The sequence below is a fragment of the Tiliqua scincoides genome, chromosome 3, assembly GCF_035046505.1.
Source record: "Tiliqua scincoides isolate rTilSci1 chromosome 3, rTilSci1.hap2, whole genome shotgun sequence".
NCBI lineage: Eukaryota > Metazoa > Chordata > Lepidosauria > Squamata > Scincidae > Tiliqua > Tiliqua scincoides.
In genome coordinates, this window is record NC_089823.1 from 181135068 (window position 1) to 181163043 (window position 27976).

The 27976-nt window shown below is 42.1% G+C and overlaps 1 protein-coding gene across 2 annotated transcripts; it reads right to left on the reverse strand.

Annotated features, from left to right (window-relative positions):
• Positions 1–1274: 1274 nt before the first annotated feature.
• CASP7 (caspase 7) lies at positions 1275–27976 on the reverse strand. Of its 2 annotated transcripts, none has more exons than XM_066621803.1 (7): positions 27947–27976; positions 23442–23557; positions 13631–13779; positions 12293–12421; positions 7247–7422; positions 4080–4218; positions 1275–2706 (listed from the first exon to the last, which is right to left on the reverse strand). In XM_066621803.1, the coding sequence occupies exons 1-7, from the start codon at positions 27959–27961 to the stop codon at positions 2483–2485; spliced, it is 948 nt and encodes a 315-aa protein (XP_066477900.1). In that variant the 5' UTR covers positions 27962–27976; the 3' UTR covers positions 1275–2482. The 2 variants fall into 2 exon arrangements, with proteins under 2 accessions (XP_066477900.1, XP_066477899.1); XM_066621802.1 differs by having other exon boundaries at positions 13601–13779.

Here is a 27976-nt window from a genome sequence, read left to right on the forward strand (position 1 = left end):
AGTGTACTCAGGACGCAAGCTCTGTAGACCTGGATCTTGGTATGTTCCGTCAGCTTCTTGTTGGACCAGACTCTCTTTGTGAGTCTGGAAAACATGGTAGCTGCTTTACCGATGCGCTTGTTTAGCTTGTTTAGCAAGACCAAATTAAAAAAGGTCAAAAAACCCCTTTCTATGGCTCCCCGTTCTTTGTGCAGGCCAGGAAGAGACTGGGCAGGCCTGGACTGCACAGCAAACCCAACCCCCATGACTCCGCCCCCAAGATGGACATCACACCATCTAAGCTACATCCTGTTGCAGTGAATTGCTTGATTCACTGCAACAGGATGTAGCTTAGGTGGCTTTAAAAGAGAAGAGGATGAACAAGCTCATAGAGGACAGATTGCTCAGCAAAATGTAACTTCCAGGCTCAGCACCAGCACATCTCCAGAACGCCAGCCTTCGTGCGCTATTTGTGGGTTTTCTGAAAGTATCTGGCTGCCCATAGGCAGAAACGGAGCTGAACCCAACTGACCTTTGGTTTGATTCTGTAACAATGTTCTTAATCACTTTTACAACCAAAAAAAAACCACTAGTGCCCCTTTTGAGCATGTGGTGAATGGGGAGGGAATGATGTGTAAATACAAGCCTGGAGGGGACTGTGCCTAAGAGATGCATCTTTTAAATCAGGGGTGTCCAAAGTTTTTGGCAGGAGGGCCACATCAGCTCTCTGACACTATGTCGGGGGACTGGGGGGAAAAAAGAATTTACATTTAAAATTTGAATAAGTTGACATATGTTTACATATATTAAATATGAACTTATATGAATGAATGAAGGTCTTGCAATAGCTCAAGGCCTTGCATAAAGCAAGGCTGCTGCTTTCCTTTACCGCCGCTACTGCATTACAGACGTGAAAAAGCAAGCAGTGGAGGTAGCCCTTATCCCACAGCTCACGTGAGAGGTCAAGCAGTCGCCCTCACGCTGAGAGCAGTTGCGTCGGGCCAGTGCAGGCTCCAACAAATCTCTGGTGGGCCAGAGGCTCCCTGGAGACTGGGGGCTCCCTGAGGGCCGCATTGAGAGGCCTCAAGGGCCGCAAGTGGCCCCAGGGCCGGGGTTTGGGCACTCCTGTTATAAATCAATGAAAAAACACTAACATACCCAGTTGGAAGAAAGACACTGATTAGTTTTTGTGTATGAACAAGACCACCCTTAACTTCTGTGGATGAGAGTGCTGAATGCACAGTAGTCACAGATACCCCCAAAACACACATTAAAATAAGCAGACTAGTCAGAAAATTATATTTATTTTTTCATTATTTCATCATAGATCTCGCTAACATTTTTGAAGGAAAAATAGATATTTCATCTTGGTATTGCATTCAGTAGCTCAAATTCGATAGTTATACAACACTGGATGTAAGTTGAGGAACTGTCACCAGAATATAACACCCAGTGTAAGATGCATGGGTTTGTGCGCTACAGATCAAGATGCATATTTTTGTCTGTCTTTATGTAAATGTGAAAAACTGAATATGTAGTGTCTAATCATGGCATGTGTATTATAAAACCTAAGGTTTCTGAAGGAAAGAACTGGTTGCTTGGCAGCAGCAAAGTACTGCATGACATGAGACTATTTTTTTCACCTTTGGAAGCACTGGATTTTGAACAGAATGTCAACCTACTGTCATTAATATTTGTTTGTAAACTACTGACCTATAAAAAATAGACATTACTTAACTATTAACATTACTGTGGTGAATATATTGTATGCTACACTTAATGTACAGGAATCCAAGACTTATGCAGTGTTTTTTACCCAAGTTGGGGAAAAAGTTCAAGTATTTCTTTCATTTTGAGAAAACAGTTTGCCTAAATAGGAAACAATAAGGAACACAGAAAGATGTAGACAGATTTGTAGATGAGAACAGCTAAAGAGTTATAGTTAATTACTTTTAGACCCACACTATGCCGCAGGCATTGTCCTTTGAGGTAAACATCAGTGATAGCACGTCATCAATTAAATCACAGAAACAAAATTTGTTCATATTCCAGAATGATCCACATTTTCTCTTCCCTTGCAAATATTACTGACATTGAGACATCAACAGATTAATCTCCTGTGCTCATGCAGAGCTAGAAACAAAATACTCAATATAGGAAAATTTCTAAGATAAAAAAAGACCCCACATAGTCAAGCAAGATGTATTGCTTTCAGTGCGTCGAAGCGCAACAAAACAGAAGGCATATTCCAAAACACACTCAAACTTTAGTGACACATAGGAAAAGATTAAATAATCAACTGAGGTAATCTTGATTTTGTATATTTCAGAAAAATAGTATCTAATGATTATCCAATTCCAGAGTTGTCTTTTGCCTAAAGCATAGATTAAAAGTTCAGATTTCTATTAGAGAATTGATATTTCAATCTTGGTGTGGAGAACAGTCCCTCTCTAGCTGTAGAGAGAGAGAGAGAGAGAGTCTCACCCATCATACAGATGGGTGTTCAGAAGTAAAGTTCTTTTGTCAGCATGGAAACCACACAAGGAACTTGCTTTTTCTCGCTGTATTGTGGGTCATCAGATTGTGATTCATAGCTTGTAGCTACCCTGAAGTTAACCATAGTGAGCATTTGCAGGATCTCCAGCTCCTTCCCATACTCACTCAGAACTGAACAAAGAGATTGGACAAACCAGGAGCCTTTCCCAGGATTCCTCCAGGAATAATAACCTATAAATAGAGAACAATAGAGTGTCCATGGTTGGCATGAACAGAAGAAGGCAAACACCATTCATGCAGTGCAATCCTAAGCATATTTAAGTGTAGGTCTCACTGAGTTCAAATGGGGCTTACTCTGAAGTAAGTGGGTACAGGATTAACTCTTGTAGAGAACCCCACACTACAATTGAAATCAACCCACATTATAACAAGGGCACAGTTCAAAGCCATATGCAAGTACAAGCCAGAGTTAATCCTGACTGCCTCTTCAGCAGTGCATGTGGCTGCAAAGTCACCTTTTAAAAAGCCACTCTGCCTTTTCAAGAGCAAGATCATTTGGGGTGGAAGCTTCAAACAATAGTCTGGTTTTGTGTGTAATCTTTTCTGGCTTTGTTGGACTGCAGCAACTAGGATGAAACATCACTGTTGAAATTGAAACATCATGAAAAAAAGCTTAGAAGCTTTGGGGTTTTTGTCTTAGAAAAAAATAACTGAGGAAGAAAATGTTTACCCTCAAAACACTGGTATTCCATACTTCATCCCATACATTTGAATAACTAGTTTCAGGACAAAACACATTTCTTCATGCAAATTATAACTTTTGACATTCATTGCAACAAAATGTTACAGCATAAGTACATCTATTAAGGGTTTTTAGCCATGACCTTTTAAAATCTCCATTTTCACAGCAACAGCAGTAGCTTGTTCATCATGTTCGGCTTGTCATTTTGCCCAAGAGCATATAGCTGGTTAATCCTGGAGACACCCTTAGACTGTATTTCAGTGGTTCCCAAACTGTGAGCTGTGGCTTTCTGGGGAGACACGGAAACCAGCCAGGGAAGCTCTGGAATCTTTGTGAAAAACAAGGTATAGGATTGGAGCCCTAATGGGGAGCTGCAACAAACAGACCAGTAGGTCAAGGGAGCCGCCAATCAGAAAAGTCTGGGAACCACTGCCATACTTATATCCTTCAAAATTCAAAAATTAGCGTCAGGCATATCTTTAAGGCATATTTTGCTCCCATTTTAATTAATTCCTGTTTGGAATTTATGACCCATCTCCCATGTAGTGGCAGGTCTCTTCACCATGTGTTCAAATGCATGTTTGCATCCCCCACCCCCAGCCATACATGCATTCATTGGTCATAACTTCTGAACAGGGATTACATTTATTGCTATTCTACTTTGTTATTTTTAACATTTCACCATTTAGCTAGGACAGCAAAGACAACTGAAAAAAATAAGACACACCCAAATGCGCGCGCATGCACACACACGACTATTAAAAAAAAGTGTTAAAATGCCTATATTTGCCTCCCAACAATTTACACTTGATTTTACTCTAGTTTATCTCTATGTCAAGTTGTCACTTTTTCCAAAACATACCTGGCACAGTGGAATATGCAAACAAAAAATCAGCTTCTACTGGAATCTTGTATCTGGGGTTGGCATCCGTTTCCAGAGTGTCATCTGAAGGACCTGAATCTGTCTGAATCCCATCATCAAATTCGGAGCCTCGACATGCCTCAAATCATAATATAGTGGGCAAGAAACATAGAAATAAAATGTCATGTGCATAAATCATACACACTTAGCATTACAGTGATTATGGCATTATATAATAATTCTCTAACCGAGACAGGTTCATGTCACAGCTGACACTGTATTTGAAGCTTGTCAATGAAATATTGTACATTAATAACTTATACTAGAGTACGAGTGGAATGTGAGCCCTATCAGAAGCATAGGAATCTCAGGGCTGCAGCTTAAGTATTTTAGTAGCATTTCAAATGTAACAATATGCCGAAAGGCCAAGCAGTAGCTAATGAGTGTGTTATTTACGATGTGTCCAATATTGCACTTAATGCAGACATATATTTCATTCTGCAATATCTGTGCTGTTCCAGTTACATATCTTGGGCCATGAGCATGAAGCAAAGTCAAAGCTGAGGGGTGTAATGGAAGGACTGTCAGGCTGTCACCACAGCATGGTGATTAGGTTTTCCTGGCATCCTTTTAGGCCAGCAATTTTCAACCACTGTGCCATGGCACTTTAGTGCACTAACACCTCCATAGTGCACTGTGTTAGTGCACAGGTTAATGCAGATGTGCCGCTGGAGTTTGGGGGAGGATCACTCATTAGTAGGACTATTGGGAGATGTGAGCTCCTCTGCCAGTAGTGTGATGTGCCTTGTCACTTTAAAAGAAAAACTCATGGTGTGCCTTGATGATTTTAGCACCTTTTCAGTGTGCTGTGAGATGAAAAAGATTGAAAACTGCTGTACTAGACTGATGAAATGAGGAGCAGACTGGCTACTTCTGACAAGCCCCATCCATGCTGCAGACTCATTTAACATCAGTGTCAAGCAGGAGTAGCATGACAGAAGGGTCCTTCTTGCAGCTTAGGACGAGAGCCTCAGTTCCTACTTATGCGACGGGCACATGCCATTTCAGAAAGGAGAAATTTTGAGTACATTATCAGTGACTATGAAATTAAAATCCTGCAAAGACCAAGACATGGATTTAATAATTCAATTTTGTATGCCAATAAAAGTTACTGGAATTTGATTTTAGAAAGCTTAATGAAGATTTTGGTTTTGTTGTTATTAAATTTATAACATGATCCATGTATAATGTACAACACTTGAGAGGAATGAGAGGACAAAATTTTATTTCAAGGGGCAGATAAACTAGAACAGGGGTCTCTAAACTTTTTGGCTGAAGGGCCACATCAAATATCTGGCACAGTGTCGAGGGCTGGGAAAAAATTAAATATAAAATTTAAATAAATATGTTAAGAGATGAAATTTAAATGAATAAATAAAGGAATGGGCTCAATGTCCAGGACTTCTCCAAGCATGAACACAGCCCAAGAAATAAAGCACACACTTAAATGGACCCCCGTTCCCCCACCCCACAAGCACAACTCTGGCTGTGTTTGGTCAACTGGGCCAGAGGCTCTCAGGGGATCAGAGGCTAGCTGCGGGCTGGATAGAGGCATCTAGCCCCCAGGATGGGGTTTGGAGACCCCTGAACTAGAAAACAGATGAACTAGAAAATAGAAACAGGGAGACAAAAAGAGGAAGGGTGAGAAATAGAAGCAGGGATAAGCAAGGGAATTATCAGGTACATGTCAGGCTTAACTACTGTAGAGTATGGGGACCATGCAGCTGTACCAAATGCAGGCCTTACCCACTTCACCCATCCCCCTGCAAAAAAGATTGGCCAAAAACAAACTGAGGACTCTGTAATGAAAGGACTGTGAGCACAGCTCTGGTGCTGAAAGCAAATTTCTGGGCTGAGCATGAGCTCAGAGGCACCTTGTTCATTCAGTGTACAGGTACATTGGCCACCACAGCTGCCACCTTCTTCACTCCTTAACTGTTGCAGTTTGTAAATGACAGGATTCCAATAAAAAGCAACAGATCTTGAAAGGCTTATGCCACAATCCTATGGTCTAGTGCAGGGGTGCCCAAAACCTGGCCCAGGGGCCACTTGTGGCCCTTGGGGAGCCCCCAGTCTCCAATGAGCTTCTGGCCCTCCAGAGACTTGCTGAAGCCCGTGCTGGCCCGACGCAACTGCTCTCAGCAAGAGGATGACTGTTCAACCTCTCACCTGAGCTGTGGGACGAGGGCTCCCTCCACTACTTGCTGTTTCACGTCTGTGATGCAGCAGTGGCAGCAAAGGAAAGGCTGGCCTTGCTTTGTGCAAGGCCTTGAGCTATTGCAAGACCTTCATTCAATCATATAAATTCCATTTCTAATATATTCATTTATGTAAATTTATTCAAATTTTAAATTGTAAATTAATTCTTTTTTCCTGGCTCCTGACACAGTGTTAGCGAGATGATGTGGCCCTCCTGCCAAAATGTTTAGACACCCCTGATCTAGTGTCTAGTGCTGCTAGAATGAGCTTTCCAACAATGCTAAGTGCTCTTTGGCTGTTGCAAATGGCAACATGCCAAAGCACCTGGTTTGGTAGTGACACAAATAGTGAGTGGTCAAGCTTTGCACACCAGCAGACTCTGGAAGTCACCAGCCCTAGTGAGTACACACAGAAGATAAGAGGGAAGCGGGGGGGGGGGGGTGCAGAACAGGGCAGCCACAGGGGCTGATCAGGAAACTGGCAGCATCTGCTGATTCCTAATCCCCTTCCTTGCCTCTATTCACCTTCCCAGGTCCACATGGACTTGCACAAGGGATATTGCTGACACAGGACTGAGTAGACCCCATCAAGCCAGCATGGGCTTACCCTGGGGCAAGAGAACAAATGTTCCCTAACCCTGAGAATACCTCTGGAGGCCAAAAAGTATCCCTGGGATATAGTAGGCACCATACTGGTGCCGCTGCATGGCCCCATGGGGAGTTAGGAATGGGCTGTCAGTCTGGCCCATCACCGTTTTAGAGGATATCCAAATTACATTATTAAGTGTAATTCAAACTATTTCAGGTCATCACTTCAGATTCTAGCTTTGGCATGCTAAAAGGTTCTAGGTTCATTTCAGATGCTACATTCTGCAAAACAGATGCTAGAGTGAGCATTAAATGTATTACCTGAATAAAAAATAACTTAGGTTTTCCAATAAGGCTTTGGCATCTGTCTCCTCTGAAAAGAGCTGTCAAAGTCTTGATGGGCATCTCTCCGTCTGTGCCATAGATGAGGCCCTCCTTTCCATGGCTTAATAATATGCAGGCAAAACAAGCAGCATCACTGTGGTTTTCACTTGCAGCTGCAAACCAAAACACTTTTTCAGTCACACAGCAAAAATTCCACTCAAGTTCTCTTTTTCAACAAGCAGAAATTGCAAGTCCTTATGTAGGGCAGAAGGACTTACCATAGATACTCGCCTATAGGGCAATAAATTTGTTCCAACAGATGGCTCCTGAATCAACCCTTCACCTTATCTGCGGGGCCACTTGGGCTCAGGGCTGTTTCAGGCTGCGGGGGAGGGTGACCCGCCACCTGCTCCCCCACCGCGCACTTCCCACCTGGAGCAGGGAGCCTGACAGAGCTACTCAGCTCGCCTGCCCCCCCCTCCTTTCCACCTCCAGCGGGGAGCCTGCTGCTCCCTCCTCCTTGCTGCTCCTGGGCATTGCAGTCCCGCTTGCTCAGGCTCCCTGAGCCTGGTCTCCTTGGCTCTGACTTCCTCCTCCTCCGCCCCTGCTAGTCTTTGAAAGGACAGGAAAGGGGAGCAGGAGCCTGGAGCGTGTCCCATGCGTGTCATCAATGGGGCTTACTCCCAGGAAAGTGCACATAGGATGGCAGCCTGAGTCCAAGCCAGTGCATGCCTACTCAGGTTCCATTATTGTAAATGGGGCTTACTCCCAGGAAAAGATCGTAGCTTGAAGATGGGGAGAGAGACGGAAGGGCTGCTTCTTCATGCAGAGTCTACAGCTCTGCATCTGCTTCTTCCGAACCTCCGGCTGTGCCCCCCTTCTCTTCTCCCTTCCCCACTGTCCCTCTTTCTCTGCCCCCTATTTACAAGCCATGCAATCAGGGAAACTGACCAGGAAACTGATTAGAGCAGCAGACAGCAGTTTCCATTAGCACATCCCCCCCAAGACAGAGCAGAGCTGAACCAGCTCCCCAGAATAACCCCACTTCTTTAAGAGTGAAACCCCCCTGACAGCCTTGATCCTGCTGTAAATCAAGAGGAAGAAACAGCCCTCAGACCAGGTGAGGGTGGGCTTGTTGCAGCTGCAGGATGCACCTTCCCTGAAAGTGGAAACACTTCCATCAAATTGTCTCACAAACTACTATTCAGAGCACCATTGCTTAGGAATAACACCCAGGAAAAGCAATGGGTCTGCTTCTGAGTAAATAGGGTTTCAGCTATGTGCAGCTGCACTTGGTCACAGCCATTTGCTGTTGCTTGTCTCTCCTGTGAATTGAATTGCACACTCCCAGTTGTGTTCTAAGTTGTATGTTATATGTAGAGCTTCCGACTTAAGAGCAGAAGACTCTGCCTTTGCACTGTTTTGCATCAGAAGTGTCCTGAGAAATTCCGAGTGATAGATCACTTTTTTATGTTTTAGTTTTTTTCCTGTGCTGGTTTTCAATTACTGGTTCATACATGAATTGATCACCAAAAATTAGCTATTGGTGGGGCTTTCACAGTCAACTAGCTACCTCCCTTCCTGCCTTGCTGGCCCTGCAAGGCATTCTGGGGCACTGCCAATATTCCATTCTCTTTCAAGTACCCCTAAAGGTCCTGATGAGTGCCCCTGGGGGTACATGAACCCCAGGTTGGGAACCACTGTTCTATTAGTCTGTTGTTTACAGTGCAGTTACTCTTTGATAGTGTTTATAAAAAGATGAAGACCAGAATTTAAAAGTTTATGAATAAAAATGAATCTTATGATCTTTTACTATATTTTTAATAAATTGGAGACTGTCAGTTCTTAGGTAACAATTACTGGTAGGTTATTTTTCAGGATCTGGCCTAAGTTAAAACCAGACAAAACTATAATCAGACACCCTCCCAAGTTTATGACCCTGACTTATCCGACTTAACCGCCAGAAAAGCGGTTGGCCCTCTGGATGGTGAGGGAGGGAAAGGGGAGATAAAAGGAGACTTAGAGATGGCAGAGAAATTAAATGAGTTCTTTGCATCTGTCTTCACGGCAGAAGACCTCGGGCAGATACCGCTGCCCGAACGGCCCCTCCTGACCGAGGAGTTAAGTCATATGGAGGTTAAAAGAGAAGATGTTTCAGACCTCATTGATAAATTAAAGATCAATAAGTCACCGGGCCCTGATGGCATCCACCCAAGAGTTATTAAGGAATTGAAGAATGAAGTTGCAGATCTCTTGACTAAGGTATGCAACTTGTCCCTCAAAACGGCCACGGGGCCAGAAGATTGGAGGATAGCAAATGTCATGCCTATTTTTAAAAAGGGAAAGAGGGGGGACCCGGGAAACTATAGGCCAGTCAGCCTAACATCCATACCGGGTAAGATGGTGGAATGCCTCATCAAAGATAGGATCTCAAAACACATAGACGAACAGGCCTTGCTGAGGGAGAGTCAGCATGGCTTCTGTAAGGGTAAGTCTTGCCTCACGAACCTTATAGAATTCTTTGAAAAGGTCAACAGGCATGTGGATGTGGGAGAACCCGTGGACATTATATATCTGGACTTTCAGAAGGCGTTTGACACGGTCCCTCACCAAAGGCTACTGAAAAAACTCCACAGTCAGGGAATTAGAGGACAGGTCCTCTCATGGATTGAGAACTGGCTGGAGGCCAGGAAGCAGAGAGTGGGTGTCAATGGGCAATTTTCACAATGGAGAGAGGTTAAAAGCGGTGTGCCCCAAGGATCTGTCCTGGGACCAATGCTTTTCAACCTCTTCATAAATGACCTGGAGAGAGGGTTGATCAGTGAAGTGGCTAAGTTTGCAGACGACACCAAACTTTTCCGAGTGGTGAAGACCAGAAGTGATTGTGAGGAGCTCCAGAAGGATCTCTCCAGACTGGCAGAATGGGCAGCAAAATGGCAGATGCACTTCAATGTCAGTAAGTGTAAAGTCATGCACATTGGGGCAAAAAAATCAAAACTTTAGATATAGGCTGATGGGTTCTGAGCTGTCTATGACAGATCAGGAGAGAGATCTTGGGGTGGTGGTGGACAGGTCGATGAAAGTGTTGACCCAATGTGCGGCGGCAGTGAAGAAGGCCAATTCTATGCTTGGGATCATTAGGAAGGGTATTGAGAACAAAACGGCTAGTAGTATAATGCCATTGTACAAATCTATGGTAAGGCCACACCTGGAGTACTGTGTCCAATTCTGGTTGCCGCATCTCAAAAATGACATAGTGGAAATGGAAAAGGTGCAAAAGAGAGCGACTAAGATGATTACGGGGCTGGGGCACCTTCCTTATGAGGAAAGGCTACGGCGTTTGGGCCTCTTCAGCCTAGAAAAGAGACGCCTGAGGGGGGACATGATTGAGACATACAAAATTATGCATGGGATGTATAGGGAGATGCTCTTTACACTCTCACATAATACCAGAACCAGGGGACATCCACTAAAATTGAGTGTTGGGCGGGTTAGGACAGACAAAAGAAAATATTTCTTTACTCAGCGTGTGGTCGGTCTGTGGAACTCCTTGCCACAGGATGTGGTGCTGGCGTCTAGCCTAGACGCCTTTAAAGAGGGATTGGACAAGTTTCTGGAGGAAAAATCCATTACGGGGTACAAGCCATGATGTGTATGCGCAACCTCCTGATTTTAGAAATGGGTTATGTCAGAATGCCAGATGCAAGGGAGGGCACCAGGATGAGGTCTCTTGTTATCTGGTGTGCTCCCTGGGGCATTGGTGGGCCGCTGTGAGATACAGGAAGCTGGACTAGATGGGCCTATGACCTGATCCAGTGGGGCTGTTCTTATGTTCTTATGACGGTCAGAGAAAATTCTATGATCCTTGCCTCAAAACCTGCCCCCGACTTATCTGTGAGATCGACTTATAGGCGAGTGTCTGCGGTATGTGCCTTCAATTGGGGTACGCAGCTTACAACCTGTGGGCCACATGTGGCCCACCACCTGAAATCATCAGGTCCTTAAGATTATAAAGAGGGCCCACGTGAAAGATGTCAAAGATCGAAAACTTGCAAGAAAGAAAAAGAACAACTGTTGACTAGCAATGAATTTAAGTTATCACTCAACTTAGATCTTGGAATAGCAATTACCAACTCTAAAGCTGCAATTGTCCCTTTGGGGAGAAGGGCGGGATAAAAATAAAGTTTATTATTATTATTATTATAAATTGTATACACACTTCCCTGGGAGAAAGGTCCAATGAATTTAATGAGGCTTACTTCTGGGTAAGCATGCAGGTTTGTGCCATAAGGTAGATGAAGATCAACTGATTTATGTATTTGTTTCTTATTTTCAATTGCAGCATTGGTCATTTTCCTGTCAATAATTCCAGTCTATACCTTGTACTTTAATCACAATATATATTATAAAGATGTAGTGATATATTTCTCTTCTAACTCAGATTTCTCTCTGTCTAGATCAGGGGTGTCAAACTCATTTCGTACGGAGGGCCACATAGCATTCATGATGCCTGCTAAGGGCCGAAAGTGATGTCATTAAGCAAGAAGTGATGTCATTAAACAGGTCATAACCAAAAACAATCACTTTTTTCTCACTTAGAAACTCATTAGCTGCAAATAATGAGAAAATATACAAATCTTGATCGTATTTCAAGATATGGGATAGCGCAATTTTCAGGGTATGCAATACACTTCCAAATGTGGGCTGTCCTTTCAGCAGTTACACCTCAGCCCTACTCAGCAGCTGAAAGCCTGAGGGCCGTATAAAAAGCTTCCACGGGCCGCATCTGGTCCCTGGGCCTTATGTTTGACACTCCTAGTCTAGACTAAACCACTGAACCACCATGACAACTGAGATGGTTCATAACAAAACCATAAGAAACTGCCCATTTCCTATTGATTTCTACAGAGTGCTAATTTGTATCCTAGAATATTTCTCTTTCCATGTGGATTTGAAATTAAGTTTTTTTCCTTGTGCCCTCTCAAACCAGGAGACAACAAAAAACATTTGAGGAAGCCCAACGCAACAAGTGTTCATTTTTACCCTTTCTTAATTGCTGCTCCATGTCATCACAGCTGAGATCATTATAGACAGAAACTTTAAACCCAATCTTTCGAAAACATTTTTGCAGATCACCAGCATCTTTATCAGTGCCATTTCGTGGAGCCATGCCTGACAAGAAACAAAGAAGGTCAGAGCTTCTTAATATACAAAAGTATATTAAATTTTTATACGTATGCAATGAGTCAACTGACTCCTGTGAGAGAAAATTGTTTTTAAACTCACATTTCCAAGTACTATCCACAAAGCGTTCCTCTTACATTCACACTCAGATAACGTTAGATGTCTCTTAAATGATGCAATATCATGTCTGATTAAGCTCATGCTTTGACACATCTATTGGCAATTATGGGAAGTCAAACAGTAGCCAGGGTCATATGTATATGGCAATTCTAAGCAAATGTACATGCTAGCATCCTGAGAGGCCTTGTGCTGTTCAATATTTTTATAAACGACCTGGATGAGGGGGTAGAGGGAATGCTTAGCAAATCTGCAGGTGACTAAAAGCTAGAAGGATAGCCAACACCCTGGAAGACTAAATCAGGATTCAAAATGATCTTGACAGGCTTGATCACTGGCCCATACCAACAAAATGAAGTTAAATGGAGACAGTCCAGTTTTGGGCACCACATTTTAAGAAGGACATTGACAAGTGGGAGCGGATTCAGAGGGGGGGCAATTAAGGGTCAAATCCTATCTAACGTTCCAGCTCCAATGCAGCCCTGAGGTAAGGAAACAAATGTTCTCTTATCTTGAGGAGGCCTCTGTTATTGCCCTCACTGCAGGATGCAATGCCCACCCCGTTGGCATGGCTGCATCAGCACTAGGAAGTTGGATAGGATTGGACCCCAAGGTGGTGAGAGATCTGGAAACCAAGTCCTGTGAAGAGCTCAGTATGTTCAACCGGGAGACAAGAAGACTAAAGGGAGATAGCTACACTAGTCCTTTTCAAGTATCTGAAGAGCTGTCATTCAGAAGAACTTGCTTTCTGTGGTTCTTGAGGGCAGTATTAGACCCATTTGGATGCAACTATAGTGAAGTAGATTTAGGTTAGACATGAAAATTTCCTGGTGCTGGAACTGCCTCATGCAGCAGTGGGCTCTCACTCACTGGAGATTTTTGAAGCAGAGCCAATGCTGCAGATACCTGCACTGAGCAGTGAGTTGAATTAGATGACCCCCAAACCCCTTTCAACTCTAACACTGTATGATTCTATCATTTGCCCATGATTTATGAAAATGTTGGTCATGCATGAAACAATGAAAAAAAGATTCTATTTAGGATTATAACCTGTAGTGATTTCAGAAGAGAAAAACGTGCCTGTGCTGTGTGCAAAGTTCTTGTTGTTTATAATAATGCATTTGCCAATTTCCTTATAGTCCATCCTATACCGGAATGTTGGGGTAACAATTCTGTACTGGCTGCTGTCAGAGGTCTCTGGCTGGTGTTCCTGTCCATTCTTCTTTTTTCTGTGGAAACATAATTGCTCTGTTCATATTTGAAGCCCAACTGTTTTAAGTGACACATTATAATGAGGCTGTGATCAAAAGATTCACTTGAATTTCACTTTGTAATATACATATACAGTTAACATTTTTATGGTGGAAGGCTTACGCACTTTAAAGATGAACAATATTACAGTTTTCAAAAGAATTCAGACAGGGAACCAGCAACCCACTGGTCATTCAGTTCCTTTAAATCAGTTACCTGCCAAGTCCCCCCTAAATAAATAAAGTATGAGACTGGGAATCAGTTGCCGATCCAGCCACTCTCTTGGGACCCAATGTGCCCACCCACCACATTTCACCCAACCTCTTGTGTCTTCACAACAACCCTGTGAGGTAGCAGCCTGAGCAGGGCTGGCCTTAGGAGCTGTGGGGCAAGACAGCAAAAAGAGACTGTACAGGACCATGTTAAGAACTCAGTTTTGATAAGGAAATACCATTATTGGATTGGATCCAAGCCTCCTCTTGCACAGGCGTTGAGAGGTTGCCATGGCCCCCCCAAATGAGGCTTTGCAACCCCATTGGGGTCATGAACCACAGCTTGAAGATCACTGCTTTAAATCAGTGTTCTTCAATCTGTGGCTTGCAACCTCAACGGAGTGGCAGAAACTTTTCAAAACTTGTGCAAGATACGTCTGCTTCCTCCCTCCACCCTGGGAGGAAGCAGTGCTGGCAGAAAGGCCTGTGCTACCCTGTTGATGCTGCAGAACAATCTCCTGATAAGTGGGGTTGTGGTGCAGGGGTGTGGGAAAGGTAAAGGGGGGAAGGACCACCCCGGGAGGGATGATGGGACTGGTGGAGGCCTCCTCTGCCAAATGCTATCCTCCATGTCATGCTTAGAAGTCTGACACAGGGTTTCTTGAGTCTGTGTCAGCAGCTGGCGCAGGTTCGAGAAGCTCCATTGAGCAGGCCGGGGCTTTACTCCGAGTAAAGGACAAATGACCCCTTCCCAGAGGAAAACTCCTGCCTGCAGAGAACCAGTGGTGGCCATTTAGAGCTGCCGCTCCTGTGCTGGATAGAATTGGTAGGAAGTACCCCTAGAGTACTTAGGAACACAGTCTGAAAACTATGTTTAACCATGTGGTGGGTACAGGTATTCTGCTCCTTTTCTGTGTGCCCCTGCATCATCAGCTTGGCAAGCTAAATCCTATGCCTGCATCTCTAGTGACCAAGTTTTGTTTTATTATGGAAAACTACTATGGCAAAATTGGATAACCCCTATTCATGGAACCTTTCAGGATGAGATTACTGGAAGTCATGTCTATAACTGTGATAAACACGTTACTTGTCCAGGACCTGGCAGAACAATAAGGAAGCAAATTTGCAGTGCACACAGGCAGTTCTGGAATTTCCCTTATTTACATGCCAAAGCAAACTATTATAAGACCACTGGCTCAAGACTAATTCAAGTAGATCATTGATTTATATCCTTCCTGGTTTATGCCCAGCAGACGTACAGCAGACAAAGTGATGCAATACACTTCCACAGTGAATGAAACTGACTCCCAAATGTATATCTGTAATAATACAGGTAGATGACCCCTTATCCGGACATCCCAATTCCAGATTATTCAAAAATCCAGACATTTTCTGTCCAAGATTTTTTTTTAAAACTTTCTGTGGTGTGAGCACTAAAAGGTCTTGTGCTCATTCCCACATACAGTGCAGGTACAGGGCTGTAAATTCTAGACTCTGCTGTGTGGTGTGTACCTGAACAGACACTATTGAAAAATGTCAAAGAAGCCAGCAGACACCTGCAGAAGTAACAGTGAAAAAAGCAAGAGGAAGTATTTCTCGTTATATTTATGCAATTATTCCACAAACCAGACAAATCTGAAATTCAGACACCTTCCTGTCCCAAGAAGTCCAGATAAGGGATACTCAACCTGTAGAACTGTAAAATAAAGCTGTGACAACACACAGCAACTTCTATGAACTGGGTAGGTTTGACTGATCAAAATTAACTATTGATGAAAGCAACCAACATATCACAACACATCATGCACACAAGCCTGTGACAGCATCATTATTTCTTTAACATAAATTAATATCAGGATAAATCATGTGGGATAATTTATTCTGTCAAACTTAGTCCTGGAAAAAAAAAGAACATCTGAGAGCCTTCTTGCAATCCTTATGTCACTGAGAATTGAGGACTGCTATCTAGTCTACTGATTCATTGATTTTGAAACCTTTGATTCTTATCTCCATCAAACCTGCTCTAACTTCTAAACACTTCCACTTTTCCAGTTATTCACATGGCCTTGTAAACCCTCTGCTGTTAATCATTATTGCTACAGGAAACAGTCATTCACAGTTTCAGTACATCCAACACTCATGTTGCATGTGTTTGCAAACACTTGGGTAATATGACATTCAGGGTGCTTCTATTAGAAACTGAGGCAATGCTAACACAGGGCAGAGCTGCAGGGAAGAAATTTCTCACATGGGCCAGGGCACCTCATATTAATTGTGTGTTATGCCACAGTGGCTGCTATTGCAAACATTTCAGAAGGGGCCCTAAGCCAATGTTGTCTTCAAGGGAGTCAATTAGTAATACTTATTTTAGATATTTATATCCCACTTTTCTATTATATAAACACCATGTCCAAGGCAGCTCAGAGCTGTTAAAACCACTCTGTATACATACCACTGTATACATACAAGTCAAATCAACAAAAGAAAAGACAATTAAAAGAGATACAGAGACGAATACATCTCAGTTTCTTCTCCTTGTTAGAATTAACGTATTATCAAAGTTTTCCATTTGCATTTAATTAATTTGTGATGGCAATTATTCAAATTCTCCCACAAGGAAACGATGGTTCAGAGCACCACTAAGCCATAAAGCTCAGCTTGAGATAGTCACTATCTCTCTCTATCTCACCGAGTCCAAGGATAAAACTAGGGTCATGCATGCTACATTGATCTCCTTGGTGGGAGGATATACATTTAAACAAATGGTATACAGTACCTTGGCTCTTCATCAAGTGGTACACCACTCTGCATCTGAAAAATATGTTCACCTTGTGCTGATGAATAGGTTTAATCTTTTCTAATAATGCCGGCATCCCACCATGCTTTCAGTACACTACAGAGTGAAGCAGGCGACACTGTGTTCAGGAACCTAAAGCTTTGTCTGTGTCAGCAATGGGTCACGCTGGACTTTTCTATAGGACTATTGAAACCTCCATTAACTATAGCCTGAGCGAGCGACAGAGGTCACGTAGGTCTCTTCCGCTCCTGCTGACAGGGAAAAAATAAGTACTTGCATCACTGTGATTCTACTACAGCTGGAATGCAATAAGCAGGTAAGCAAGAAGTGCTAAAGAGATGGGTCCACATGTCTCTATGTCAATGCTGGAATCAGGGCTATACTGATTTTGTTGATATCTTTAGATATCAAACTAATCTATAAAAATGTCTTCAACAAGATCTTTATGGAGAAGATATCTTCTTACAGCGCAATCATATGCATGTCTACTCAGAAGTAGGTCCCATTGAGTTTAATAGGATTTACTCCCAGGTAAGTGCATTTAAAAGAATGCTACCTATTTATTTATGCACTTTGTAATGCTCCATTTCCAAGTGGGGACAAATTTAAACCAAAAATAGAGTAAATATTTCCCCTTGCTGAAATTTTTTTTTATGAACTTTGCATGATAAGTTTGTTGTTCAATTGCTGATGAGAATTTTGTGCTGAACATGCAACTATATAAACAAATAAGTATAAAAAGTGAACGAGAGGAACTTCCTTCAACTTCACAATACTACAACTATTCTGAAGCTACAAGGCCTTATATAAATCAAAAAAAGAAAGGAAAAATCTGCAACATAGTAAAAAATACACATCTGAACTCATTCAAGCAAGTTGGATTAATGAAGGATTTCAGTGAACTAGATGGGACATAAAATAGCAGGCAAAATTCAGCAGTAACGGAAGCGAAGTCATGCATATGATGAGAAGTATTTTTCAGTACGTATTTTGTTAGGTTGCAAAATTAGCTACCAACAAAATTTGGGGAAACAGGTCATTGAAAATTGCCATATGATACAGTGGATCAAGAGATACAAGAATGTTAAGCAGTAGTAGACTTGGAAGTAGTAGACAGGAAGCTAAGTTTTTACAGATTTCTAGGGCAAAGAGTCTTTCTTTTAGAAGGTTTTAAGGAATGCTTGAGCAAACCAAACCAAGTTGGCTTTTGATAAATAAGGCAATACTCTTCTTCTTAGGAATAAAAGTCCATTTTGTAAAAGGTCAGCTTTTTAAAGTACATGGTGACATAAAAACATGGAATGTGTTATGCTCCAAGAAGAAAAACACGTATTAACTTTCTGAACTAATGTACCCCAATATTTTTTTCCTATGAATGCTTTGCTTGTCTAAGAGATGACAGGAATCTGACAGCCATCAAAGGTGGGTGGAAATTAACTACAAAAGGGAGGGGGTGGTAGAAGACAGACAGATAACAAAAACGGATTGTTGCAGAACCCTCCCTCTTCCGTTACATTTCAATAGCTGTCATCATAACTGGTTATTAAGTTATATGCAAGTATTGTCAAAGAAGAATCCAAGGACCTCTTCAACAGGATGATCTTCCAGCCTTTAACTTCAGGAAAAATATTTCAAGTCACGCAGCGGGTCAAGGTTTTGTAAAGTCAAATACTCCAACACAGTAGAAGCAAAACATATTCTGGCAGTGACAACACTGGATGAAAATTCAAGTGCAATCTTTATATGTCAGTGGTTCCCAAAATGCGGGTCCAGGGCCCACCTGCGTACACACACACACACACACACACACACACACTAAACCCATATGTGTGATGGGTTGGCCTGGGTGATGGCATCTGGCCTAGACGCCTTTAAAAGAGGATTGGACAAGTTTCTGGAGGAAAAATTCATTACGGGTTACAAGCCATGATATGTATACGCAACCTCCTGATTTTAGAAATGGGTTATGTCAGAATGCCAGATGCAAGGGAGGGCACCAGGATGCAGGTCTCTTGTTATCTGGTGTGCTCCTTGGGGCATTTGGTGGGCCACTGTGAGATACAGGAAGCTGGACTAGATGGGCCTATGGCCTGATCCAGCGGGGCTGTTCTTATGTTCTTATGTGTTTGTGTCACACACTGACAACCCGATCCTATGAGGGAGGCCAGCAGTGAAATCTGCATTCAGTTGCTGGAGACCAATGGAAAAGTGCCATAAAGTGCTTTCTGGCTGTGCACTGCCAGGACACTGGCAGGAAGGTCGGAGCCTTCCTGCATGTGCTGTTAGCTCTTCTAGTACCTGTTAGAGCAGGTAAACCAGTGAGAGAGGTGGGACATAATGGGGGGGCAGGAGAGCTGCAGGAGGAGTGGATTCAGTGGCGATGGCACACACCGGATCCTATCCCCCTTTCCTGCCGCCTCCCTACTCCCTTTCTCTCCTCAGACTTGCACTAAATTGCTAGCAGAAGTCTGAGGAGACGCATTGTGGAGTGCGAGACTTATGCAGGAATAAGGAGATTTAAATCCCCTTTTCCTGCTGAAGCCTCCCGATCCACCACCCCCCCCCCCGCTGCCCCAATGTGTCTGTTTTGGCATGGCTGCACCAGTATAACGACAACAGAATTGGGAAGCTGCAATCCTATACACGCTTTCCTGGCAGTAAGCCTCATTGAACACAATGAGACTTACTTCTGAGTAGACAAGTATAGAATTGTTCTGTAAATCAATGGAATCACAAGTTATATCAATCTCACTGCTGTTTACCTTGTGACAAGTTGATCTTATGACAATTTCACCAAACGTCCAGAACATGGCTTAGAGCGTATTCATAAGGCCCCCAAGCCATTTACAGTGAATTGTTCATGACATGATAAATGCTTGTGTTAAAATTCATAAGGCGAGATAAACTTCATAAGCTGAAGTGCAATACAAATTTTATCAGTTCTCATTTAAACACGATACAAGGATAGCACAGTCTGACCCAAAGACAGAAAGATAAAATAATTTAATTTAATCTTTAAGGCGTGACCACAATTTAATTAATCAGATAAGGGAAATAATGCTGCAATTTCCCAAACTGTGCTCATTTTCTATTTGGGCAGTAAATTTTCAACAAATACAGTAATATAGTGTATCGCGGTGTGTTTTTTAAAGGTATGGTTAACCAAAAAAAGGCTGAGAGATTATCTTTTCTCTGTTCACTGCATAGGATTCTGGCAAACAAAAGTTATGTTTGCCTGCCATCTAGTGGGAATAAAACATATTGTTTCATTTTGTGTTTCAAAATTAATTTCCTGAGAATGTTTCTCATAAAATAAAAGATCTGTAGAACCAAGGCTCTTAAAAGGAGGTTTTGCCCAGTATCCAACCAAAATGAAGGAAAAAAGGAAACAGCAAATTGCAAGATGGTACAAACTAAACCCATTTTTTTTAAATGAGAGGAGGTAACTGTCCAAGATGGTAATTGGATTTGTATGTATCCTACAGGTTCCTGTCTCCCATGCAGCCATCAAATATACCTAGCACAGAACAAAAGAAATTGCTATGGTTCTAGGTTCTATTTCTTTTTTAAATCTAAAACTACCCACTTTAGTTACAAGATGAATACCTTCATATTTCCAGGTCTCTAGGCCAACACGGTTAGGCAAGTTATGAACAACATTGTTCTACAATGGGATACATGCACCTTTGGTAGGTATCAAGGTTTAAATTGAGAATCTCATGAGTACAGACTTGCTCTCTGGGCAGGGACAGGTTTAAACACACATATACGTGCGCGCACTATAAGCATTGGTTGCTGTGTAGGCATCCTAAATCTGACCTTATAAAATGGAACCCAATAATGGAAGGCTGGCTAAGTTAACCTAAAGATCTGATTCTCATGCAGGATGCTAAAGATTTTGGGTTCAACTCCCAGATAATCTCTGCCTAAGACAATGGGGGGTATGCCGTGGATAGGAAAGTATATGCTGCTGCTCAGTAGCAGAGGATTCACTTTGCATACCGAATGTTCCAAGTTCAGTCCCTGTTATTTGCAGGAAAAGTTTGAAAAGACCCTATTTGACTCATAGAGAATAGTAGTCTGTCAATAAAGGCAAGTCTGACCTGGATGGATTTATGTTCTGACTCAGTACAAGACAGCTTCAAAAGTTGATAGCTGTGTATGCCAGGTTAATCACATTAAAACATTACCCTGCCACCTTTAAAGTGGCTCTGTTTTTGACAAACAAGTGCGTCTTTGTATTGAGAATAAACTGTGCATTACTGAATATAAGTAAATATTTACTAAACCACAAGGATTAACAATGTGTCTGTTACAATGTAGAACATATATTCTTGGAGTTTAGTACGTATTTCAAAAATTTTATTTAGGATAAAATGGAGCATTCTAGTTATAGATGGTGTTTTAATTGAAAAAAATTCATACTGTACTGTGTATAAGAATACAAGCCCTCCTTTTCCCCTTCAGCCAGTCCACAGACCAATTAAAGAGGGAGCAAAGGTGATTTTGATGAGTGGCAGGCTGGCCTTTTCTTCAAAAGAGCCACCTTATGGGCTGTTTACCATGGCTGACTGGTTATTTTTACCAACCAAGAGAAGGCCAACTCACAAAGAAAACTTCTTCATGCCAGCATGAGCACAGCAGCTGTTCTGACAAGGTGGATGCTCTACCTACCTGAAACAATCACCTACCTGCAGAGCTGAATGACGGAACATGGATCAGGGTAAAGGCTGAAGATTTCTGTCATTAGCATTGCAGTGTAGTGGTTAGGAGAATTAACTGCAAATCAGAGCTTCCCTGGTTTGACTCTCAATTCAGCAATGAACTTACTAAGAGGTTCTGGGCTAGTAATTCCCTCTCAGCCTCAGTTTCCAAGTGACAATTTGAGAATAATAATACTTAATTACCTACATCAGTCTTTTTCAAACTGTGGGTCACGACCTGATTGTTGGTGGGTCTTAAAACTGATAAGTGGATAGATGACAGGAAAAATGTATGGAAAGCCCTGTGAAAAGTGAAACTGAGCTGCATGTGTGCATTTACTTGTGAGTAAGTGACTGTGCCTTAGTCGGAGAGAACACAATGCCACTAGAATGGTCCTGATCTGATGAACGCAAGACTCAAAAAACACTTGAGAAGAAAATCCTCCCCTCTTCAAGCTGAAAAGGAAAAATGTATTGAGTCCTATGGAAAGTGAAACTGAGCCACACAAGAAGTCAAACGTGCCTTGGCTCTTATCTAAGGCCAGGCAAAGGAAAATGGAAGACCACCAGAATGGTCCTGTTCCGATGTAAGCGGAGCTCAACAAATGTTCCAGAAGGTAGTTGCCCCCCGCCATAGTAAAAAGGATAAAGACAGAAGCTTAAGCTGCTGGAAAAGTGAAACTTTTTAGGGCACAATCCTAACCAGGGCAATGCAGCTCTGAGGTAAGGAAACAAACAATTCCTTACTTTGAGGACGCCTCCATGAATGACACCCAACTGCAGGATGCAGCACACGTCCCACTGGCACCGCTATGCCAGTGCTGGAAAGCACTGACATAAGGGGTTAGGATTGTGCCCTTAGTCTTGTAAAGCTAGGTGGGTTCCAGAAGAGTGACATTTTAAAAAGTGAGTCCTAGTGCTAAAACATGTGGGAACCACTGACCTACACAGTAGTTGTAAAACTTATGTCACAATAATACCATGTTTCCCCGAAAAAAGACCTACACTGAAAATAAGACCTAGTGTGTTTTTTGAGAATTGCTGAAATGTAAGACCTACCCCGAAAATAAGACCTAGTTGTGATCAGGGCGGGACGGGTCCTTGGGCAGGGCGGGTGGACAACGTGACCCCTAGAAAGCGCCTGCTGTGCTGCCTTGGGCAGAGAACGCTGAGGAGGAGCTGAGGCGGGAAGCAGCAATCGAGGCAATCCTGGGCTCTGAAGCTCTCCACACCTTCCAGGGAGTAAGTCCCATTAACTATAAAGGGACTGACTTCTGAGTAGACAGGCAGGCATTCTCCTGGCTGCTGAGGGGATATTTTTATAAGGTATATTTTTGTACATGAATGACTGTGGATTGTTGTACTTTAAAAAAAAAAAAAGACCTACTCTGAAAATAAGACCTGCTGTGTTTTTTTGAGCCAAAAATAAATATAAGACAGTGTCTTATTTTCGGGGAAACACGGTACATGCGAAATACTTTGAATGCTCAAAAGCACAAATACCAAACATTATTGCCATCATTTATCACCCTTGCTGGCTATTTGAAGGATGAAAATGTAAAACTCTTTTATCGAAACCTAAACTTAACTTTACATACAAATGCAGATAACATTGGCCCAGTGATCTTTAGAGAATAGGAAAATGATCATAAGTAGAGAATTGTGAATAGCTTTTGTAGATAGCACAATTATAAATTATAACAGAATTATAAATAAACTTTAAGTACATAAAAACTGACAGACTAGGTTGGGAGTTTACACTTCGCTGTTATAGCTCTGTCCATGGATCCAGAATCCATTTGTCATGAGACAAATCCAAACCTATCAGAGAAGGGCTTGTTCTTATGGGAAATAGAGGACTGGGATATAAGCTCTTAATTGAAAAGACAATTTTAGACAGATTAAAGGCTATTTTAAGTGCTACGTACTGTCCAAAGATTGACAATCGATCCCTTCTATCTGGCTTTGCATCCACTTCATCAACGCCTCCTCCATAATCATTTTCCAACTGGGATGATACAAATTCAGAAGCATCTTCTGCCATCTGTTTAGATAAAGAAACAGAGCTCAATGATAAGCACTTTTGGAAATGCTATTACTTCTTAATCTACTTGCTCAATTCAGAATTATAGAAAAAAAATTGTTGCTACAACTGAAAGAAAAATTGAAAACTGAAAATATTCAAGATCTACAACAGTGTTTCTCAACATGTGTCTCCCACCATACCACTCTGCGTGGTCCACCTATTGGAAGTACCACCTGGAGTAACTGGCGATGATGTCATCACGTTATTTCTGGATTGGGAGGCCAGACACAATGCAGCAAACACCACTAAGAGGTTCCGGTTAGACAGGAGAGCTTTTTTGAGCTTGGAAAAAGGACATATTGGAGGTTTGCACGCCAAGCCAAGGCTCTGACTGCTGTTTGTTGCATTGCAGGCTTTGCTGCCAGGCAGCAGGGGTCTGGGGATCCCATGAATACCATCGGACACCACCAAGTACCACTGGTTGAGAAACACTGATGTACAATATTTTACATTTGGATTTTTTTGAAAAATTTCAAATTTTGTTCTTTTAAATTTTACTAGGGGAGATGCTTTTCAAGAACTAAGGTTCCAACGTAGGTTCTCCTATTCGTGTTCACTCCTCTCCACACACAGGGAAAAGACCACCAGTAAGGAATCCTTCACTTGCACACCAACTTGTGCACGTGAATGATGGAATGACATAGGTCGGGCCCTAAATCTTGAAGTATTATTTAATTTTAGAGCAATGCTGTTAAGAATTTGCCTTCTTAAGTCAGTATTTTCACATTAAGGACAATATCAGTTTCTGTTGCTTGCCTTTCAGAGTCCTCCCTCATCAGCAGGGAGGACATCACTGTGTTCAGTGGGACAGTGGTATCACTAAGGGGGGTGGAGTGCATCGGGTGACACCCTCAAGATGTATGTGTGTGTGAGATTGTACTACTAGCCAAAATTGTGAAATCTTGGTATATTCAAATAATACCATCATGTTATATATCATTCAGTGTGGAATTTCATGCAGAATGCAATGAAACAAACTGCATTTAAATATCTGTATTCTTTCAAATGTTATGGACAAATAACCAGAAAAGGAAAACATAACTGCCTTATGTAACAAAAAATGGATTTTCTTAACTCAAAAATGACCAATGATTGTTCTGAGAGTCAATAAGGTGTTGTTATGACACAGCAGGGAACCAATGAGGTGTTAGTATAAGTCAGCTCTAATTTCCATGTATCAGAGCCAATACTAGAACTCTTATTCAGTTGCGTGAGTGTCATCAAGTTGGCCACTGGTTTTCTGTTTGTTAGTGATTTGTTAGGTGACCTGTACTGTCATATTAAAATAAATAAAAGTTAATGGGGAGTTACACCAACTGTAGATACCACTGCATTTTGGTTGTGTGTGTGATATTGTAATTTATTCTGTATGATCCAGTATGGGAGAAATCCATCATGAGGGTGTCACAATGAGCTTTTGCACTGGGTGACACAAACCAGAGTGAGGCCTTTGCAATGGAACTTACTTACAGGTGCGTATATGATTGAAGGCTTAATCATGTATAGCCGCAAAGCAGGAAGAAAACTTACAGTGCAAGCCTATGCACTGTATTGCATAGCCTATTCTGTTCAATGGACTTATGCCCAGGAAAGTGTGTACAGGAGTATAGCCTAAATCTACATTTGTTGGAATGTTTCCTTGCCTTGTTGCATAGAGGTGACTGATACTACAGGAAAGCAGGCAGGGGGTTATTTGAAGTTTAGATAAAACAAGTTGTAAAAAATTAGCTATAGAAACCTATTTTAATTAGACAGGAACATTTTAAATTACCAAGTTAATTTTTTTTGAAGTATTTTCAACCATTTTTCTTCTGGTGTATTATTGTACCAGGAAATGATAAAGAAAAACAAAAGACTGCAGATGAACATTCATTCTCACAAATAGTTCCCCTCCCCCCACTAAATTTAAGTTTACCTTTCAGTAACTCAAAATACATCTATAGTGTGTCTAGAAATACTTTAGAACAATTGGTTAAAACGTACAAAATTGATCAACTGAGGGCACAATCTTATCCAACTTTCCAGCACTAATGCAGCCATGCCAATAGAGTGCCTGCTGCATCTTGCTGCATGGGGAGCAGTCATGTAAGGGAACATTTGCAACCTTACTTTGGGGTTGCACTGGTGTTGGAAAGTTAGACATGATTTGGCCCTAACAGCTGTAGCATTCACGGCAAAATTGAAATAATATAATCAAATTAATGCATTTTTTTTGTAACCAAATTTGAACTGCAATAATCTGTTGACTCTGTCCATCTTTCCTCCAAGCCATTTGTCTCCATTTATAGAATCAATATTCCTGTAAATTGAAATGATTCATGCTTTTTACTATGGAGCTTAAGATAAATAACTAACAAAACTGTTGACATTTCATTTATTAATCTGTGGTCTTTTCTACTGATCCAAGTTCAGTAAGATAACAGTTTATGGAATTCAAAGTACAGTATAACTTCAGGATTTCAAATTTATGGTCTTTAATTTCTCAAACAGCAGTTCTCCATGTCACGTGGAAAGCCTCTTTAGAAACTGAAAACAGACTGTGATATAGCAAGAGGTCTGTAGATAAAGAAAAAGAAAGGGAAACCCATTGTACTGGGCACAGACTGACTTCAGATGAAAAACAGAGATGCATCTGAAGTAACTTTGGGGCCTAGCCTATTACACACTATGTTACTAGTAGCATAATCTCCTATGAGGGCATATCTGGGTAACTAAATTTTTATCTAGGAAGGCAGTAGGTACATCTACAAATCAGGCACAAAAAATTCACTAGGCCTGGGATAGTCAACAGCTGACCCATGAACTACATCTGGAACCTGCCCTGTTTCTTTTGCCCCCCTCCCAAAAACGTTGTACCCCTTGTACAACTGGAGGTGTGACATAGCTTCTTACCTTCGAAAGAGGAACCTGTTAAAATAATGTCTCTCTTCTATTTTGCACAAAGAGAGTAACCATCCCTATTCATCCCAGCACAGCATCCCTCCCAATGGAGGCTGTTGGAATCTTCCTTGTGCTCTTTTATTACAAAGACTGTGAGCCTCTTTGGGACAGGAAACTTCTTATTCCTTTTGCTATGTGAACAGCTTTGAGAACTACTTTTACAAAAGAGCAGCATAAGCATATTCTTAATAATAATAATTAAAAGATGTTATGTAACTAAACTGCATTATGTGATCTTAAGCCATTTCTGCCCAATGTTGCAAATATTCAACAGGGATCAAATGCGCATACTTGTGGGCTGGGCAGAAATGGGTTAAGTAAAACACTACAGAATGCATGCTCAGCTTGGCATCACTGCACCTGAATCAATAATTTTATAACATCCTTGAAACCTGTTCTTGTGAATTTAATTCAATTCATGTTAGTAATTGTGAATACAAAACCAGGTAGTTACTCTAGACCAGGGGTGGGCAAACTTTCAACTTTAGGGATCCTGGACCTTTAACAATTGTGTAGGAGACAATTGTGTAGGAGAGAGAATTGTCCAGGATCCCTAAAGTTGAAAGTTTGCCCACTCCTGGTCTAGACCAGTGATGGAAGGGTTCAAGGGTGTGATCTTGCATAGAAGACACTGGAGAAAGAATAGCAAAAAGTGACATGAAGTGGAAGAGAGAAAGGTCACTTTAGAATAGGCTGTAAGATTAGTTACAGCAGCCACAGTTTCTAAAAGAGGTTCAGTCTCTTCCGAAGTTGCAGGATATTTTCCATTTGGCTAACCCCAGGCAAAAAAGGAGCAGCAGCATAGAAAAAGCTGCTGATAGAAGAAGTTTGTTAAAGGTCCAGGATCCCTAAAGTTGAAAGTTTGCCCACCCCGGTCTAGATTAACGACCTGGTTCTGAAGTCATAGTCACTAACATGACTTAAATGCACCCTTAAGTTGCATGACAGGCAATGATCAAGCCCGGAGATACAACGTTGAGAAGAGCCACAGGTTGCAAGCCTATGCAAACTTTTCTGGGAGTAAATCCAATTGAACTCAACGGGACTAACTTTTGATTGGACGTGCCTAGGATTGTGCAGTTAACTGGTGCAGGCAGAAGTGCCACCGGTGCTGCTTCCAGGAAAGAAAGGAGTCATTTGAAATAGGTGAAAGTACCAGGGAAGGTGAGAGATTCTGCAGAATAAACAGGGCCTGAAGTTCAGCTCACAGATCTTTCAGTGGGAGGAAGAATTAAGTGGCGGGCGAGGCCCAGCAGAGAAGAGATGGGGCAGAAGCCAGTGCAAGGAGTCCGGAGGATGCAGCAGGTGGGGAGCAGCAGGGCTAAGCTCGCCCTGCCTGGCAGCTGAGGAGGGGGCAGCGGGTCCTCCCTGGTCCCCTCCATCCCGCACCCCCCGGGGAAGACTTGCCTTTGCCCGCTCCATGAGGAAGGCGCCGCC